The following is a 19,184-nucleotide window of genomic DNA, read 5'->3' as shown; positions in this document are numbered from 1 at the left end:
AAGGGATAAAAGTGAATTTAGACCAAAGGTTGTAGAGCTTCTTTCCCATTGTATTCTGCTCAAGGTTTCTTCCCACAAAATAGAGCAAGAATCATAGTATTTGAGAAAAGAGACCTCAGGAACAGAGCAACTGAGCACAAGGGCAGGGAGAGACTGTAACCTGCGCCCAGGGACTGGAGAAATTTTTTTTTTTAAAGTTGGAATCCGTCAGTGTTTGGTTAGTCCTGTCCTTCATCCTTTTCTTCCTCTTCATCATCTTCATCTTCATCACCTCCATCCCACCCCTTCATCAATGTCTTCCAGTCTTTTTTCGGTACTGGGAATCAAGCTCAGGACCTTGCGCTTGCCGGGAAGGCGCTGTGCCCCTGAGCTATATCCCCGGCCCTCTAGTCCTTCTTTATTGTCATCTTCTCCTGCCCCTCCTCGTCATCCACATTAGGAACCAGTAGCACTGCATTGGACTTGGCCCAGTATCGTCTTCAGTGACTTCTGACTCCTCTGCACGCGCATCCCAGTGGTCAGGAAGCTAGGGAAAGAAGCGCGTGGGGTCTTCATGCTGCCTCTTCCTACTGCCTTTATTCTGTTTGACTTGAACATTTTGTCAAGTACTTTGCAGATTTCCATTGGATTTCAATGGAAGTCACCGCTGTCATTCAGATGAAATTCTTTGAAGAGAACTTTATTTTCAAAGGATTTTCATTGAAATAAAAATCTATTCTGTAACCTGATCTTGCATCTTCAAATTCTGTCACTTCAACTGTGGTCAAATAATGCTGCCTCCACCTCTGCTTTCCCAAGCAGTGCAGATACTTGCGGATGGTTAGCAAATGTTGTTATCCCAGAATTTGGGACTTTGGCAAGCAGTTCTGAAAGAAATGGTTGGCGGAGTTTGTGATATTGCTGTTCTACTTTCATTATCTCCTCGGTGGCTTGTTCATTAAGTCTGTTTTATTTTGTACTTCATCAGTATGTTCCCTTGCTTTATATTGTTCTTTCTCTTCCTTGGGCAGGCCCAGCAGGCTGGCCCATCCACAGACTTGGGCACAGGTTGTCTGGGCTTTTTGTCAGAGTGGGAAGACTGGCACTTGGGGACCATGACACAAGGGAAGTCCCAGCACCAGCCCAAGGGTTGTCTCAGGCCACAGGAAGCAGCTCAGTTTTCTTCATATTTTAAAATCTGTTATTTTCAGTACTGGGTATGGAATACAGGGGTGCTCTATCATGGACCTACATCCCCAGCCCATTTTCTTTTCATTTTTTAACTTTTTTTTTTTCTTGAGACAGTCTCACTGTGTAGTCCAGGCTGGCCTTGAACTCGTTCGATTCTATCCCTACCCCATGGCACTAGACTGAGCCTCAGGATGTCTGAAACCCCTCACTGTGGTCTCATCGTTATGTCCTGGGAAGCGGGGGCGCTCAGTAGAGATCAGCTGCTAAAGGAAATACAAGCGAGTGTAGGATAAATGATGTAGCTCAGTTCCCCTTGAGGAGGAAGCCAGTTGCCCAAGAATGCAGCCATTTAGTAGCAGAACAGTGGCTGCGGCCCAGATCTCCCACCCTTGAGACCCTGGCCCTGAGCCCTTCCCACTGGCACAAGCAGACCTTTACGAGATGCTGTGTGGGGAACCCCACATTCACATCTTAGCGAGTCCTAGTCAGTCCAGTCATAGGCTCAGGCCCTTTATTAAGCGTGTGTCTCTTCAACCCAGACAGTGCTGTGATGCTATTGAGTCCCCAAAATTTACGTGGATATTGCTAGAGATTAACCCCCTCATTAGACCCCCTCTCCAACGTCTTCAGCGTAACTTTATCATTTTACTCAGTATTTTCTCTCAGAGGGTAAATATTTGTACAACAGACACCATAACACTGGTTATTCAGGTAATGATATCTGATATATTGACTTTTGGAAAAAAAATACAGGCAACTGACTAGTTATGTCTCTGTTGATTTTCCTAGAGAACAGTGAAGGCTGGTTTCCAAGCTGGCCAGGTTTGAGGACATCAGAGCTTTAGGGCATCCCTAACCCAGGGTGGCATTGTAACCCCAGCTGGGGTTAAATGCCATCTGCTTCCCAGGCATCCTAGCAAGGAAAGAAGTGTCACACACATTGGCAGGGGCGGTGACTGAGACATCTGTGTCCTCTCCACAGGTCGACCGTGGGTGCCATGCTGGCCTCCGAGGTAGCCGTCCTTAGCCTGCCTGGTGCACATCCTGTATTGTGTCTCATTGCTTCTCTCTCTTCTGGCCCAGAGTGGTTTGTGCACACGCTTCTGCTCACTTGCAACCATTGGGGTAACTTGGTTTTCTCCTGGGTGATTAGAAATAGTGATGAATGAAAAGCGGGGCTGCCTCGGCCCAGGGGTGAAGGTTGTACAGTGGCATCACAATGCTCTTCGTCTTGTCTCTGGGGATGGGGACATCCTTGGCAGGTGGTAGGAAGAGGGTGGTGGGATTGCGTCTATGTCTCTTGGTCACTCACTCCACGCTGGCTGTCACAAGAGCCGTACAGCCTGTCTCAGACACCCTTTCCCTTGTTCCTGAAGCTGGGCTGGAAATTCTATGATGCAGATGACTACCACCCGGAGGAGAACCGAATGAAGATGAGAAACGGGGTCCCGCTGAGTGACCAGGTAAGGTTGGCCATGTCCAACAAACGATTCCACCAGGGTGACACAGGGTGACATCTTGCAGCACTTGGTGAGTCATGGGATAACCCGTGCACAGGTGCCCAGGAAGCCAGGTGACAGTGGCCCTCCGCATGTTGGCTCCAGCCCAGCCCTCCTCTTAACTCGGGTGGGGCAGTGCCACCTCTGCACCGGCATGGGCAGGGCCTGCCACACCTTGCTGCAGGATTGGAATCTGCAAAATGCAGCCCCTGCGAGGGCAGGGGGCATTACATCCAATCCAAGGTCCCGCCAGCCTCCCTCCATTCCCAGACCCTGGCAGAGGCCACCCAAGGCCAGAGGGGTCTTGCAGACTCTTTCCTAAGCCCCTCAAGATGCTTCCAGCTGACCTCAAGGTCAAGGCCAAGGCACCTAAATTCCTAAATATCCGTAGTCTGGCCTCCAACCTCCTTTAGGAGCTCCTCACTCTTTACTTACACAGGCCGCCCCGGCCCTCTCAGTCCCTCCTGGAACAGTGTTCCCACTGGCCTGGAATGTGCCTCCTTCCCCCTTCCCCAGGGGAACCCCTCACCCTGCAGATCTCGAGTCCCGCCACCCCCTCAGGGAAGCCCTGCCTGATCCGCTTCCCTAAGGAGTTCTCCATGCACCACTTGTGTGTTGCCCAGGGCCCAGCTGCAACTCAGCAACTGATGTTCTGAGAGTTTAGTTAATGTTTGTTTCTGCAACTAGACTTTGTCCCCAAAAGGGCAGGTACAGTGGCTTTCTGTGTTACCATTGTACCTCCAGGCCTGACATGCAGTAAACACAGGACGTGTTCGGGGCATGCTTTAGAGTGCATGAGTGAATAGCAGGGCCACAGGCCATGTACCCGAGTGTCTCTCAGACTAGGTAGAGACTGTGGCTTAGCTGGCACGACTAGCTGTGACTGGGAGAGGCTGGAAGGGCCTGCCACGTGCTGCGTGTCCAAAGGGCAGGAACACTTGGAAGTGGCCAAAGACCAGTGCCTATGCTCAGCTCCAGTGGCCTCAGCTGCCCCAGCTGTGCTGGTGCCATCTCATTCCTTCCCTGTGCTGTGCCCGAGTCACCGAAGCCATAGCCCTTCTCTGGCTGGTCCCAGGGAACAAAGGCCATGCGGTCTTTTCTGAGAGGGTGCAGTGTAAGTTCGCAGTGGTTTAAGCCTTGAGCCATCAAAATTCAGTTTGCAACGTTTAACTTTGGCTTTAGGAAGCAGAACAAGGGAACCATAAAAGGTACCAAGCAGGGATACAGCTCAGCAGTACAGTGCCCACCTGGCAAGCGCAACGTCCTGAGTTTGAGTCTGGGTATCAAAAAATAATAATAATTTAGATACAATAGTGGTCTTATACTGGAAGTAAACATAATAGAGGCACGTGGGCCCAGCACAGGCCTATGTGACCACTGGCAAATGGCTTCATCTTTCTGTGCCTCCGTTTCTTCCTGTGAAGTAGGAATGGCAACAGGACCTATTCAGTTGAGTTACAGGAGGATTCAGTGAGATCATAGGAATAATACGCACAGCATGGTGCTCAAAATATTCAACAAATGTAATTTTATTACTTATGGTACAGCCCCGCACGCGCGCCGGCACACACACACCCATAAAGCATACAAACACGCAGATAACATTCAAGAATACATAAAATGTGACTGTGCAGGTATTATTTTATATTTCTCTTCAGTGACAATAAATAAAAGGTAAGTTATACAACAAGTGAAGCAACTTGAGTGAACTTTAAAATGTCACACATCTTTGTTCATGATACTTTTTAAGTAGGAAGTGTAAGCTGGGAGTAGGGGCACTCACCCACTCAGAGACTGAGTAAGGAGGAGCCCAAGTTCAAGCCTAGCCTGGGCAATTGAGAAACTTAACAGACTGTCTCAAAAATATAAAAGGGGCTCAGGATGTAGCTCAGTACAAAGGCTTTGGATTCAAGCCCCAGTAACACACATACATAAAAAGTAACCAGCGTGAATGTGGTAGGTAGAATTCAGAAGAAGAGGCAATAATATACGGGCGAAAAGATTATTGGTTACTGGAAGAAAAAGTATTTGCCCTTTACCCATAGGCATTATATCCCAGGTCTCCCAGGGTGCCCGAAGCCATGCAGAGTGCCAAGTCCTGTGTACGCTTTGCTTCTCCTGTGCATACATGTCTCCCACAGAGTTTAACTGAGAAGTTAGGCAGTGAAAGATGAACCCTGAATGATAAGTGCTAAAACAGAGCAATTATTACTATAATAAAACAGAGCAATTAGTGCTATAATAAAAGCCATTTAAAACTTATGAATTATTTATTTCTATAATTTCCCATTTAATATTTTTTGGACCACGTTTGACCTGAAACCGTGGCCGAGGGCACTGCTCTGCACACTGTGTGACTGAACGCTTCCAGGAGAAGCTGTAAAGTCAGGCAGACCTCGGAGAGGATATGGTAGACAGCACCCGACTTACACTCTCGGCAGGCACATAGGGGGTCTAGGAGTGCGGGGACAGGTCCCAGCTGGACTGGCTTCTGTGTCCCCCTGTTCTGGCACCCAGTGCCACACTGTGTGAATCGAACAGTGCCCAGGGAGGGCACACTTGTATTTCTGGCCCCAGTACTTAATGTGGTGCCCTTCATTTCTGTATCCTAACAGGGATCTCAACTTGGTGGAAGAGACAGATCAGTAGATAACCAGTCTGCTCACCCTCAGGGCAGGGATCGGGGCCATAGAGAGATACTAAGAAGGGCTAAGACGGCACAGTGGGTCAGGAGGTCCCTTCTGATCAGGGCTTACGAAAAGAATCATGCATGCAGGATAGACAGGATTCCAACTGGAGAAGGGCCTGCCAAGCAGGGGGTGGAGGTGAGGTGAACGGGGACATGAAGGTTGTGTCCTGAGGCTTGGGTTAGTGGAGGAGGTGGACACAGCGCTGTGAGCAGGGCTGTGGGGGCTGCTGTATGAAGGGGCTCAGGCGACTGACGGGACACCAGTTGGCCAAGACCTGGAGTGACGTGCTGAGGAGTTTGGACCTGTTGCAGAGGTCTGAGGAAGGACTTGGACACATGAGCGCCATGTCCTTGATGTTCATGAAGAACAGAAGAGATCTCTATCTCATTACAGTTGATGAAATTGGGACCAAAACAAGGAGATCCTGAAGCAGAGCTGCAGAGCAGTGCACCCTCCAAACATTGCCATGGACAAGGAACAACGAAAGCCAAACGCACAAAAAATGAGGAGGGGGAACAGCGCAAATGAGCATGCTTGCATGCTGGATCTGATATTCAAGGTCATGTCACTGTTGAGAGTCCCTACATGAAGAACTGGGGGCGCAGGGGCAGTGCATTCTCTGTATGCAGTGAATCGGGTTAAGCCAGAGCCACAGGAGGTTCCCTCGCTGATGGTTTCAGTGTGTGAGGGGAACGTTAGGGAATAGGGAGGGTGCTGAAGAGGCTGATGGGGGGAATGGAGAAGAGGAAGAGGTGGAGGAAAATGCCAGAACACTGTGAGAGGGAGAGGGAAGGGATGAGTGGGGAGGAAGGCAGGGGCTGGTTAATTTAAATACACAGAGAAGAGGACACGTGGAAAGAGTAATTTTGTGCCACCACCCCAGAAGAGGAAGAAAAACTACAGCATTCAACTAGTATATATTTCTGGAAGATGAGATCAAGTGAGTGAAGTTTTCAGTACTTCCTAGGTTTTCTGTATAGAAAGAGATATTACATTTATAATCGAGAATTTATTTTTTTAAAAGAGCCCTTGTTTTCAAACAAACTCTGAGGCTAAAGCTTACTTGGGCTTCCCTGCTTGCTCCAACAGCACAGCATGGGCCTGGTTCGTGAGGATTTGTTGACTGGCAGCTTGGGAACTCCATGAGTAATAACATCAGGATCACCTCCGAATGCGTCACAGCCTGGGTGGGCATCTGTCTAGGCTGGCGCTATCTCCAAGGCTGGAATGTCATACAGCCGTGCTGTCCAGTATGGTAGCCATATGTGGCTCTTCAGCTCTTTAAGATATGACTAATGCAACCCAGTGAATAGATTTTGCATTTTAAGTTAATTTTAGTTCATTTACATTTAAACAGCCTTGTTTAACTCAGACCTGAAAGGGAGACACTACTCATGTTTATATCCCCACTGCTCCGTATGGTGCTTTGCATATATTAACATTCAGTGTCTGGATGAAAACCCTGAACCCCAAGGCCAAGGTGGCCAGTGCCCGTGTGGCAGTGGCAGTCATCAGCACAGCTTTGGGGCTACAGGATGTGCCAAGGACCAACTTGTGTTCCAGGGACCATGAAGATGCTCATTTCTGGCACTTACAAAAGATAGTGATGTGCTGCTTCACAAAATGCAGATTCAATACCCAACAGCCTCCTTAGTAGCAAAAGTAGCAACGGCCCAGGGTGACAGCTGGTGACGATAGTACTTCCAGTGTCCTTATCTTTGGAGAGCTGCTGAAACACAGATCTCTAATTTCTGGGGGTCTTCATCCTAGATTGATCACCGAAAGTTTTGAAACTGCGAACGAAAAGGCCCTTAAGTTTTTGGAACAGGTCAAGATGAGCAGGGAGATGGCCAGACTTACAGATGGGACCAGAACATCTCTACGTAACAAAGTTCATGCTGAACTTGCAGATGTCTTAATAGAGACCATTTTGGCCATTTTAAGAAAGGATGGACCTATTGGTTCATTCAAGGTTGACATCACGGAGACAGCATAAATCTGAAACCCATACAAGCTTAATCAGAGGGCTGGTTCTGGACCATGGGTCACGGCATCCCACTATAAAGAAAATAGGGGAAATTCATACATCTTCACATGCAGTGTTGCCTTGGAATACAAAAATTTTAAAAATGAACTCTGGCTTTTTCTACGAGAATGCAGAAGAGAAAAACTAGTAAAAGCTGAAAGAAAATTCACTAAAGATAGAGTTTAAAAAATAATAGAACTGCAAAAAAAAAGTCTGGTTCAGAAGAAGAATTCATTGTTATTAATTGAAGGGGAATTGACACCTTTCTTTAATGCTCTGCCGAAAGAAGCCATAGTAGCTGTGTGTAGAGCTAAAGGGAGAAATATGGAGAGGCTGACTCTTGCTTGTGGTGGGGGCTCTAAATTCTTTTGATGACCTAAGTCCTGACTGGCTGGGACATAAGCATACATCAGGAGAAGGGAAGTTCACTTTTACTGAGAAAGGTAACATCCCTGCTGTGTCACATTGATCAGAGGACCAAATAAGCACTCACCTCAAAGACAATGAGAAATGGCTTGAGGGGTATCAAAAATACTGTCGATGGTGGCGGTGTGGTTCTAACACTGGTGCAGTAGCCCTGATTAAATGTGATGGCCGAAGCCCTGGTTAAATACAAGCCCAATGTCAAGAGCGGGGCCCTGCGTGCAGTCCAAGCACTTGCTGACACATTGCTCATTCTTCCCACAGTCCTTGCTCAGAACTCTGGCTTTGATTTTCAAGAAAGAGAATTCAAGTGGAATGTTCCGAGTGAGGTCAACTTGGGGGTGTGGACTGGGACACAGAAGAGCAGATGGTAACAGCAGAGGTGGGCGTGGGTGTGGGAGAGCTACCGAGTGAAGAAACAGCTGCTGGGCTCCCGCTGATTGCTGCCAGCATCCTCCTGGCTGCTGAGATGTGCCAGCTGGGGTGTTCTCCCTAAAAGGCTCAGTGGAAGCCTCGCTTGTGTCATCCAAATCCAGAAGGCTGTGTATAGGATCCCCTCCAAGCCCTCAGGATCCCGAGGCATACAGTTGTGGAATGTTTGTCCAAGCTTCAGGTGATTTTTAAAAGAATTTTTGTTCCCCACATGAAAGAAAAGGGAGATAACACTTGGCCTCTATTCAAACTATGATGTTGTGAAGTTCTAAGTACAGTATTTTTTAGTTGTGCTGCATGTGCACACACAAAGCAGGTGCTTTTTACCCAGAGAACAAATGGTTTTATTTTAGCTGCATTAATTTAAATTACATGTCAGATTAGGATATGTTCTGCCTTGTTTATTAGTCTTTGAAAACAAATTTTAATGGTTTACTAATTTCTTACGGATGTATTTTAAATTAATTAGCAGTTCCCTGTTAAACATTTACATACTAAATGTCATGCTAATGTCGATAACACTTGAGTAAGAATCTGAAAGCATCTTTTTCCTTAGTGTAAATTTCTAAGTAAAATCACGCAATTATTTGGCCTTTTCATGCTTTTGAAATAAGTTAGCTAAAACAGTCCCTCAGAAAAGGTATGTTGTAGTAGCTAGGAAGACAGTGAACTAGATAGAGATGAGGAAACTGAGAAAGCTGCAAACATAACGTGGCAAAAATAGAGATGGAAGTAAAAAGCTGGCTGGAGTCTAATGGCTAAGGACTGGGGTTGTTAGGTGCAATACAGGTTTTTTAAGGTGACTATATTTTCCAAGCTTGTGAACTTCAATGCTTTTACAAAATACCCATCTCAAGCCCTCTGTTGTCACCATTTTGTCAAATTATTGTTCTCTCCTCGTTTCTATGAAATTGTTTTTAGGCAGCTAACAGCAGTAGTCCTTAAGGGTAAAATTTTGTCAGAAGCTTTGTATTTTGAAGGCTTAGCAGTTTCCTCCATTGGAGTGTGTGATAAATGCTAAGTTGAAAGCTAAAAACAAAAAATTCAGTGTTTGTGGAATTAATTCCCAGTGCCTACCTAATTCTTGAATTAAAACTCCCAAAAACTGAAAGCTAGAGGTAGCATCTTTTAGACATTAAATCAGCCAAAAAGTAATGTTTAAAATGACTTCATTCCTTTTCTTATTTAAACTGCAAAGCAGCTTAATGAATGATACATGATCACCACCTTACAGTAAACAAGAAAGGCACAGAGAAGTGAAGTAACTAGGGCAGAGACACACAGTGGGAAGAGTCTCCATAACCTCAAAGGTCATAATTTTCCTGTTATATTAAGAGCCTTGGTTATCCACCAAACAAGTGATTCTCAAGAGGTAAATCAGGGGCCAGGGATACAGTTCAACGGTGCAGCACTTGCCTGGCAAGCAGAAGGTCCTGAGTTCAATTCCCAGTACCATCACCACCCCAAAAGAAGTAAATCATAGTTGGTTAAAGGAAAAGAAAAGGGCTGGCTGTGATAGTGCACACCTGTAATCCCAGCACTTCGGAGGCTGAGGCAGGAGGATCTCTGACCCAACCTGGGCAACCTGGCAAGACTGTCTCAAAATAAAAAATAGAAAGGTCTGTACATACAGCTCAGTGCAAAGGCAGTGGGTTCTATTCCCAGCAGGAAAGAAGAAAGAAAAAGGAAGAGAGGGATGGAGGGAGAAAGGGATAAAAGAGAGAGGCCGAGAGCAGAGGATATTGAAACCCTGGGTAGTAAACAGAACAGAAATGTGCTGCTCACATGTGAGGCTTCAAGGCCCAGGGCCCTGTTCTGTCACAGGCTCTGTTAGAGAAGCTGCTTTAGTAAACTCACTGAAGAAGTTTAAAAAAAAGTCATGTGCAGGGATTTAGGTTGAATCCTCAGTGTAGCTAAAAAAACTAGACTATCTTAAAGTCTTGTTTCTATATAACAGTATTACCTTTTTCATTTCTATTGGTTCATGCCTATGATAGGACAGCTTGGCTAATTGCAAGAGAAATACAAGAAAGAAAGGAATTTATAAAGATGAGGAAGTCAGTGATACTTTCCAAGTTAACTCCAGGGCTAAGCTGTAACTGAGTGGTAGAGTGTGCGCCTAGATGCATAAGGGCCTGAGCCAAATCCCAGCACCAAAAAGGGGGAAGAGGATAGAAGAAAAGAAAATTAACACAGACTGAGAGTAACATCTAGAGTATTGAGCTGAAAATGTCCACTGATTCCCCTGAGCACACAGCACTTACAATTGGATGGAGGAAAGTGGCGATCCAAATTTGTGCTGGAACTGACTTTGACAGCCTCTCCCCAGGAGCAGCTTTCCATCCAGAAATACAAAATACTGCACAGTTCAGTCAGTTACCCCGGCCACCTCTAATCCTTGGCACACTTCTTCTCACTGCCCACCCTCAGCCCAGAAAGCACTACGTTGCAATTGCAGCTTTGAAAGCTTTATAAATGTAGCCCCTCTGGGTATTTTTTCTTCCTGCACAGACGCTCTAGGTTGTGAAGAATGACATCCTGTCAGATCTTGCTAATAACAGACATTAAGCAGTACACTCTTCTGTAAGAGTACAGGAGTCCCCTCATATATTCTAACTTCATTAGCAGAGTTCTTAAGGTCTGCAAGAAGGAGCCAGTAAGTCTGATCATCTTATTAATGTGTGTACAAGTAACCACACAGGTTCCCCGAAGTCACCCAGACAAGAGCCGACATATGCAAATGTTTCATTTGTTAAATACACTGAAGTGACAGTATGTATACATGGCAACAACAGTTGTAATCTGAGTAACAATTACACTATTTTGGCTGTTGTTACTTAAGATATAAATTGCATGGCTGTTATCATTTACCTTGTACCTTTTGTGAATTTTAGAGCTACTGCATTTGAGCTTGTAGATGTCTTAGAGGTCTCTAATTAGCAAAACTTCGAGGACCCTAAACCCAGCATTAGCACACAATGCTCTTAAAAATATATTTGTTTGACTCAAAACATTATTTCTAATACTCCTCAGCTTCCTAAGGCAGGTCTGTGGTTTGCTGAGCACAAAGTGATAGCCTCTGTAGAATGACTTTCACTTAGTGGAGACTGAATTACTCTGAATAAGAAATGGGAAAACTTGAGTGCAGGGCCTTGTGGAAAAGATTAGAGAAAATAAAAATGGCCAAGGTCAAAATCCAAATAAGAAAATCTCTGGTGCCTGAATCAAAGTGGCAAGATGAAGTAACTTCCTTCCCAGGTGTTGGCACTCCATACAGCCAGGAGGCAGAGGTGCTGCTGTTTTGATGTTGGTGTACAGATGAAGAGGAGGCGTCTGTGCACCTGTATGAAGCTTGCAGCTGGCATATCTTACAGAAGTCTTTCTGTGAGCTGTCTTTGAGGTTTAAAAATACTTCCCCCATTGGACTCCAGCACCTAAGCATCTGGCCATCTTAGGGCCACAGGTGGAAAAGTCATCCTTGAGAAATAAGACTCGCTACTGCTCCCAAATTCATGTTATATAGCAGAGAGTCACCCACCTAAAAAGCGGATACATATAAAACATCTGGAATTGGTGAAACTACCTATAGAAACTACAAAAATCTAGGACTCTCGCAAGTGGAGAAAATCTGCTGAAGGTGAAACTATAATCATTAATTACCATACATAGAAAACAAACCTCTGTGAGAAAGAGCCAACAAAAAAAACATGCACTCTAAGAAATAGAACACAGAACAAGAACGGAAAAATATAAGTTAGAAATGAAACATATCAGGGCATGAACTAAGCACAAAAATTAGACATAGCTAAAGAAAAACTAGTGAATTAGAAGGCAGATTGGAGGATATCACTCAGACTGCAGAAGAGGGCAAAAAAGTTATAAAATATTCAAGAAAAAATAAGAGATGAGCAATAAAATGAGAAGCTTTCCATATAGCCAAAAGGAATCCAGGAGATAGAGTAAGTGGCAGTATTCAAAGACATCATAACTTACACTTTTCCAGGGCATAAGACCCAGACTATGTATGCAAAATAAGTCCTGAGAAAGACTGACAGTAAAGCTGCAAAGTATAGAAGACAAGTTTTTACCCACTGAAAGCCACCAAAAAGAAAAATAAATTTTCTATTTGCTGAGTACAAGAAAAGATTTTTCAACAGTAGAGGCCCAAAATACAACAGAATAATTATTCAGACTGTCAAGGAAAAATAACTGTCAGCTAAAAATTATTCACCAACTAAAATCTTACTCAAAAGTAAGGGCAAGCCAAGTATGGTGGCACACACCTGTAATCATAGCACTCTGGAAGTTGGAGGCAGGAAGATCACAAGTTAAAATCCAACCTGGGCAGTTTAGCAACTTAAGGAGAACTTATTTGAAAATGTAAAATAAAAAGGGCTGGGATGGTAACTGTGAAGGCCCTGGGTTTAACCTCCAATACCACCAAATAAATACATAAATAAAATAAAAAATAAGAGCAAAATACATTTTCTGCCGTATACAAAGTCAAGGGAGAACTAGCAGACAAAAGAAATTAGTAAAGATACAGAAAATCTGCACAAATGCATCAAGCCAAATATATGCATTAATGAAAAATATAAATATTATTTTCAAGTACATATGAGACATTTATAACAATTGGCCGTGTGTTGTACCACAAAGGATGTTGCTGCAGACTCCAAAGAATATTATGTCAAGGGCTGGGGATTTAGCTCAGTGGCACAGCGCCTACCTGGCAGCATAAGGTCGAGAGTTCAATTCCCAGTACAAAAAAAAAGACTTCATCACAAAGAACATCATGCCAATCACATTTTTTACCAAATTCAATTGAATTATATATAAATGAACAAATTCTCAAATATTACCAAATAGTTAGAAATGCTGAAAATAAATAGGAAAACAAAAAATTAACATCCATGTAAATAATTTTCAAGTTAAAAATCCTAATGGAAATAATAAAAAATAAGTATATAACAAAAGTAGTATGAATCAAAATTTATAGGATGTAGTTAAAACATTACCTAGAAGGAAATTTATAGGCTTTCAAATTCATTTTAGAAAAAAATGAGTGACGAGCTAAGTGTTCAAGTAGAAAATACAATAAATGAAAAAGGGAGCTGTGTATGGTGGTGCATACATATCTCTAATCCCAGCACTCAGGAGACTGAGGCAGGAGGATTGCTGCAAGTGCAAGGTCAGCCTGGGCTAATAGTGACTTCAAGGCTACCCTGAACTACATTGTGAGACCCTGTCTCCAAAAAAAAAGAAAAAAAGGAAACAAATGCAAGTTAGTGAAAACAAAGTAGGGAGATGACAAACATAAGCTAACTGTTTGAAAAATAAAAACACCTCTTGCAGGGATAATCAAGAAGAAATAAAAAGATAATTAAAATTGGGACTGAAAAGAGCACAGTGAATAACCTGATGCCATTAAATTTGAAGACAGAAAAAACTGGACAATTCCATACAAAAATAGAATACTGTGGGGAAGAGAGCTTGGCTGGCCTTGATCTGGTGACAGAGGCTGCTCAGGACCATCTGCTTCTCCCAGCCCAATGGAAGCCTGGCGGCCGGAGCCACCTCTGCCTTGGGAACCGGCAGGGCCAGAGATCTGCAGACACGGTGCAGTCTGAGACCGCAGTGAGAACCAAAGGCAGACATGCTTCGGGGCCCTTAACCAGTTACCCATGAAAGCACACATTGTGTTTTCTTCTGACGCTGGCAGGGAACTTAAGTAAATAGTTTTTGCTAAAAGCTGTTACTCATCACTTGGGCCTACAAATGCCCAGGAGATAACGAAACGTAGAGCAAAGCTCGACCTTTATTTTATGAGCTGTGGGTCAGATCCTTCTCACCTCGTGTACAGGGGTCTGTCTAAACATTGCCAGAGCAAAGGTGGTCAGCCCTACATTTACTTAGGTTACCTCAACCCCCTCCAAGAGGGAGGACACCGAGATAAGAGTAAAGTCATTTTCAAGATCCATAGGGACATCCGATGAGCAGCTTTTACAGTATTCCATTCCACACTCCCCGGGGAGCAACATTGACGAGTCCTGGCCATTATCCTGAACCGGAAGTCACCTGGGGTGCAGGAGAAGCAGTCCTGCAACGACCAAGACCACTCCAAGCAGAGACAGCCACTGAATGAGGATAGAACCGCTCCTTGAGCCTGCAGATTTCTCTGGAGCTATGAAATCAGGACCAAACTAGGAATTGGCCAGACCCCCACCCACTGCAGCACCCCATAAAACCAGTGCCTGCTCCTTCCTGCGTGGGCAGTGTGAACCCCTGATCAGTGTCTCCTCCAACTTTATGCAGGCCAGAGTCCTTTCCCTGTCTTCTCCCTTATCAAGTACAGCTTTTGCCTGTTAATTCACGTTGTTGCTTCCGTTTCACTTGCCATTATTACTAAAGCAAGGACACAGACCCGGGACGGTACAAGCATGCACTAGTGACAAAGGTGATGGAAATAACTGCTTTGTGCAGAGTGTGCCCTTTCAGCTGCGAGTGTGGCAGTGGCCCCCAAGGCCTGGGAACAGGGCTGAGGTGAGCCGAGATGGACTGACTGTCCTTACTGCCTGACCAATCCTGAGTCCTTCGGCACAGAAGAGCAGGAGCAAGAGGAGGTGGGTGGGTGGGTGAATAGGCGCTGAGTCATCCTGCCACCTTGAACATCACACTCACCAAAGTGAAGCGAGAGTAGAAAACCAGACGTGTGAGGCCCTTTATTCAGTCCCCAGCACTACAAAAAAAAAAACAGAAAATCTAAATACAACAGGGCATAGTGGCACACACCTGTAATCCCCACACTTAGGAGGCTGAGGGATTGCAAGTTGAAGGCCAGCCTGGAAACTTAAAGAGAGGTCAGATCTCCCCTCAAAAAAGGGCCCAGGCCCAAGTATTTTCAGGTGGATATAAGCAGTTGCAAAAATAGAGAAAAGGGGAAAGCTATCCCACTTATTTTATGAAGCTAATATAACCTCGATACAGAATTTAATACGGGTTATATAACAAAGGAGGACAATCTCACATAGTATATACATTCAAAACCCTAAACAAAATGGTAGCATCAAATGCCTAAAAGCAAGAACTTTTAAAAATACTGTACATCAAGTATCTGGAGTAAGCATCAAACTAATTTAGGATAGGGCCCAAAGGTAAGCATATGGCTGAGGGCATAATATAAATAAGTTGTGATTAGAAAATTGCTCAAGCTGCATCACTGGTATATAGAGGTTTGCTTTGTACGCTTTAGTCTGCTTTCCATATGTTTGTTCTCCTAATAAAGTGGTTTTTCTCATCTTTGTTTTCAGTGTAGGATGGCCAGTATTCATAGTGTACCCCCATGAAGGAGATTTCTTTGTGAGACACCATAGGGTGTGCGTATAAACTTCCTGTCTTCCTCTATCAGTGATAGAGCACCTTTCTATCCTGTGAGGTCCTGCATTCAGTCCCAACACTGCAAAAAACAAAATGAAACAGAATTCTTAAAATGCATCTTTCTGAGGAGAGTTTTGGTTTTCGAGGGCTTGGTGAGGGGGACCAAAGCCCAGCTGATAGCAGTGTGTGAGCTCATCTGCCTGTGAGCGTCCCTGGAGAATGTATGCGGTGCAGCAGGAGATTTTTAGTCCATGTATCAGAACCATAGAAAGATTTAAACACGCACAAACTCAAGGGGAGGGCCAGCAGGTCTTAGCATGAAAAGAACCACTGATAGCCAGTGTCTCTCTCTCTGGGCCTCAGCATTTGTGAGAAGTCCATTTATGTCTGCTCTGATTCCAGGACAGGATCCCATGGCTCTGCAACCTGCATGACATTTTGCTAAGGTAAGAGATCATCTAGCCAGTGAGTGAAAAACCCCATCAGAAAGCATAGGAGGAGATGCACTCTCAAAATCACAACTGGCTGATGAGAAAGGATCCCAGAAATAGAATGCCCTTCTCAGTAATGATGCTGATTTCCAGCAGCCGCAGATGGCGTGCTGTTTAGCCGGGCTGTGGGGCCATGTTTCTGTCTGCTCCGTGGTGAGTACTAGCTGGGAGTTCCCATCAGCCATATGGCTTCCACAGCTCGCTCTTCATAATAACATGAGCTACACATAGTTCCTACTCACAGAATATTGTGGGGGATAAGATGGTGCACGGGTTACACTTAGGATGGCTAATATACAGCACATCACCAGAATGGTAACTGACACCAGCCCTGTTATATCGTCCATCTAAGTCACCATTTTCTTTGGCTGTCAAGCTCTAACAGCCAAGGCGGCCTGGGGCATTTGTAAGAAAGCAAGTACCTGGCTGCCAGGGCGGGAGCTGCCTTGTGCAGCTCTGAATCATTTCTCTGAGCTAACCACTGGAAACGCTGGATGAGACTGGAGAGGAATGAAGGAAAGGTGGAGGTGGGGGTAAATCTTACTGTCCAAGATGAAGCCATGTTTTGTCAAACCAAAACCATCTGGGCCATAGGACACCGGTATGTTTACAACTAAAGATTCAGTGTGCTTTTTCACACCTTACTGACACAGCTGGGGGCCCATCTTTACATGGGCCTCGAGTTTGGATTTAGGGGCTTCGGGTTTAAGGTTTCAGGGTTTGGGAGCTCCTGCCCATCTGGGTCTCTGTCCTCAGTGGACTTGGCAGAGTCTCTTTATAACAGTACTGAGCAGCAGTGGGAGCAGAAGTGAGGCCCCTGGCCAGGAGGGTACAAACTAGATTGAGAATAAGCAAAGCCTCACTAGGTCCCAGTTTAACTTGCTGTGGACCAACTCAACTCCGGAACTTTTTTTTTTTTTTTTTTTGAGACAAGGTCTTCCTGTGTAGTCCAGGCTGGCCTTGAACTGGCTTATGTAGCCCAGGCTGGCCTCAAACTCACAGCAATCCTGCCTCAGCTTCCCGACTGCTGGGATGACAGATGTGCATCACCATGCCCTGCCAGAACTCTTACGTTCTGAAGATAGCGTTCAACCAGATAGGCCAGCCTTTACCACTTACCTTTAGAGTCCCTTCCTGGCCCCAGTGTGACTGCCAGCCGCACTGCAGTGGGCCCTGGGGCCCTGGGGTCTACTCTTCAGGTTCCCTTAGTGCTAGGTCAGGCTGCCTCACGTTTTCCCCTTGGTGTGTCCCTGCAAACATCTCACTTTGTGCTTGCCTTGCCCGCTCGGGGACCCACACTCCTTTCTCCCACGACTCCCCCAGGTCCCCCACTCACTGCACAGTGGATGGGAAGCAGCAAGATGTTGGACATTTTGTGGAGGGCCTGGGCTGAGCTGTTTGTCCAGCACAGGTGCATGCCACTGGCCCTGCATTACTGCTGACACTGAGCTGCACCCCATGTCCACAGGAGCAGAAGGACCCTTCCTGAGCACTCCTGTATCCCAGGTACCTCAGTCAACTTCTTACCACTGCTCTGCAGGTGGCTAACCTGACCAGCCCCATCAGTGACAAGGGACACGTGGGCAGTGAACCTTGCTCAAGACCGCAGTCCCTAATCGTAGATCTTTAACCCAAAGCCAAGTGTGCCTGGTGCTTAAACTTTGTTTCTAACACCTACTGGCAGAGAAGTAGGAGTCCTCACCTAAAATTGATACTATTTTCCTATCATTGTTCATCCTCCCCCCTTTGAAAAAAACAGAGATACAGCCTCAGGACAGCGTGTAGTTCTAGCCTGCTCAGCCCTGAAGAAAATGTACAGAGACATCCTAATAAGAGGAAAAGATAGCGCACCTCTGAAATGCGAGGAGTCCAAGGAAGAGAAGCTGGGCGAGGTGCAGCTCTTGGTGGTCCATCTGAGCGGCTCATTCAAGGTCATCTCTGGACGCTTACTCCAAAGGAAAGGACATTTCATGCCCCCTGAGTTATTGCAGTCCCAGTTCGAGACTCTGGAGCCCCCGACAGCTCCAGAAAACTTCATCCAAATCAGTGTGGACAAAACGCTTTCAGAGATCGTTACTAGAGTTACGGAAACTCTGAAAATGAAGTGAGACTCATTTGCTGTCAGTGGTCCAGAACAGAAGCAGGTGTGGCGCTCTATCCCATTCCAAATCGTGCCCAAGTCTCCTTGCCCTCGTGTTCTAAATTCTTAAAGTGCAAACCACAGTGCATTAAGATACACTTGCCTAATTGCATTCGTAGGGATTTGTGATGTAGCTGGCATGGTGGGGAGGAAAGGGAAGGAAAATGAAACCCTGAAATTTAAGCTGAAATCCATGTGATGCAATTAAAAGTTATTACAGGAAATTGATAATCCATGCTGGTAGTCACTACCTTGTTTGGAACATTCTCTTTCGTGACTGTATGTTTATAATAAATGAAACTTGGCTGTCCTTGGCATCCCCTAGAAATTGGTCTCAGGAGCGGAAATGTGCACAATTGGCTACCTACCCACAAGTCACTTCACACACCTAACCTAACTCTGCCAACCTGTCCTCCAGCTATGGTTCACAGCAGCAGCTCTCAAACTGAGGTCCCAAAGGCCATTCACAGCAGCACAGGCAGGCTTTACCCAGTGCACCCAGCAGCCTAACACACACACATTCATCAGCAGCAAAACCGAGTTTCTTACCTCTTGGCTAAAGTTCTGTCAACTCAAACAGCACTCTGCTAAGCACTTGTATCATGTATGTGGGTGTACTTTAAACAGAAAACTACATAACTACTAAAAAGAGTTTTTGAAATTTGAAAGTTGACTTATTTTTTAATTAATTTGATTGGTACTTTTGACATAATGATCACATTCCTTGTAAGGAACTTGTACCTTACATATCTTTATTTTTTCCATTCCCCTCCCCTCCCTTCAACCCCTCTTCCCTTCCTTATTTACAGCGTTGTTTCCCTTTTTCTCTTTTTCCCTTCCTTTCTTCCCCCTCTCCCCCGTCTTGTTCTCCTTCGCATTTGAACATTTACCTCCTACTTCCCAATTATCTGTTTTGGTCCCTATTTATGCTTTTGG

At 45.2% G+C, this 19,184-nt stretch overlaps 1 protein-coding gene and 2 pseudogenes across 2 annotated transcripts in view; 2 read left to right on the top strand and 1 right to left on the bottom strand.

Annotated features, from left to right (window-relative positions):
* Positions 1–18,558, top strand: part of Idnk (idnK, gluconokinase homolog (E. coli)) — a 21,138-nt gene extending 2,580 nt beyond the window's left edge. The window contains exons 3-6 of one of the 2 annotated variants that reach the window (XM_013516000.1): positions 2,153–2,183; positions 2,547–2,633; positions 16,020–16,063; positions 17,868–18,558. In XM_013516000.1, the coding sequence (XP_013371454.1) occupies positions 2,153–2,183; positions 2,547–2,633; positions 16,020–16,063; positions 17,868–18,216 (511 nt within the window). In that variant the 3' untranslated portion in view covers positions 18,217–18,558. The other variant, XM_013516001.1, reaches the window with a different exon arrangement.
* LOC102018632 lies at positions 11–2,082 on the bottom strand (annotated as a pseudogene).
* On the top strand, positions 5,892–9,110 carry LOC106148903 (annotated as a pseudogene).
* Positions 18,559–19,184: the final 626 nt, after the last annotated feature.

This window comes from Chinchilla lanigera, unplaced genomic scaffold (assembly GCF_000276665.1).
Source record: "Chinchilla lanigera isolate Chin_1 unplaced genomic scaffold, ChiLan1.0 scaffold00031, whole genome shotgun sequence".
Classification (NCBI taxonomy): domain Eukaryota; kingdom Metazoa; phylum Chordata; class Mammalia; order Rodentia; family Chinchillidae; genus Chinchilla; species Chinchilla lanigera.
This window is presented reverse-complemented; position numbering and strand designations above follow the sequence as displayed.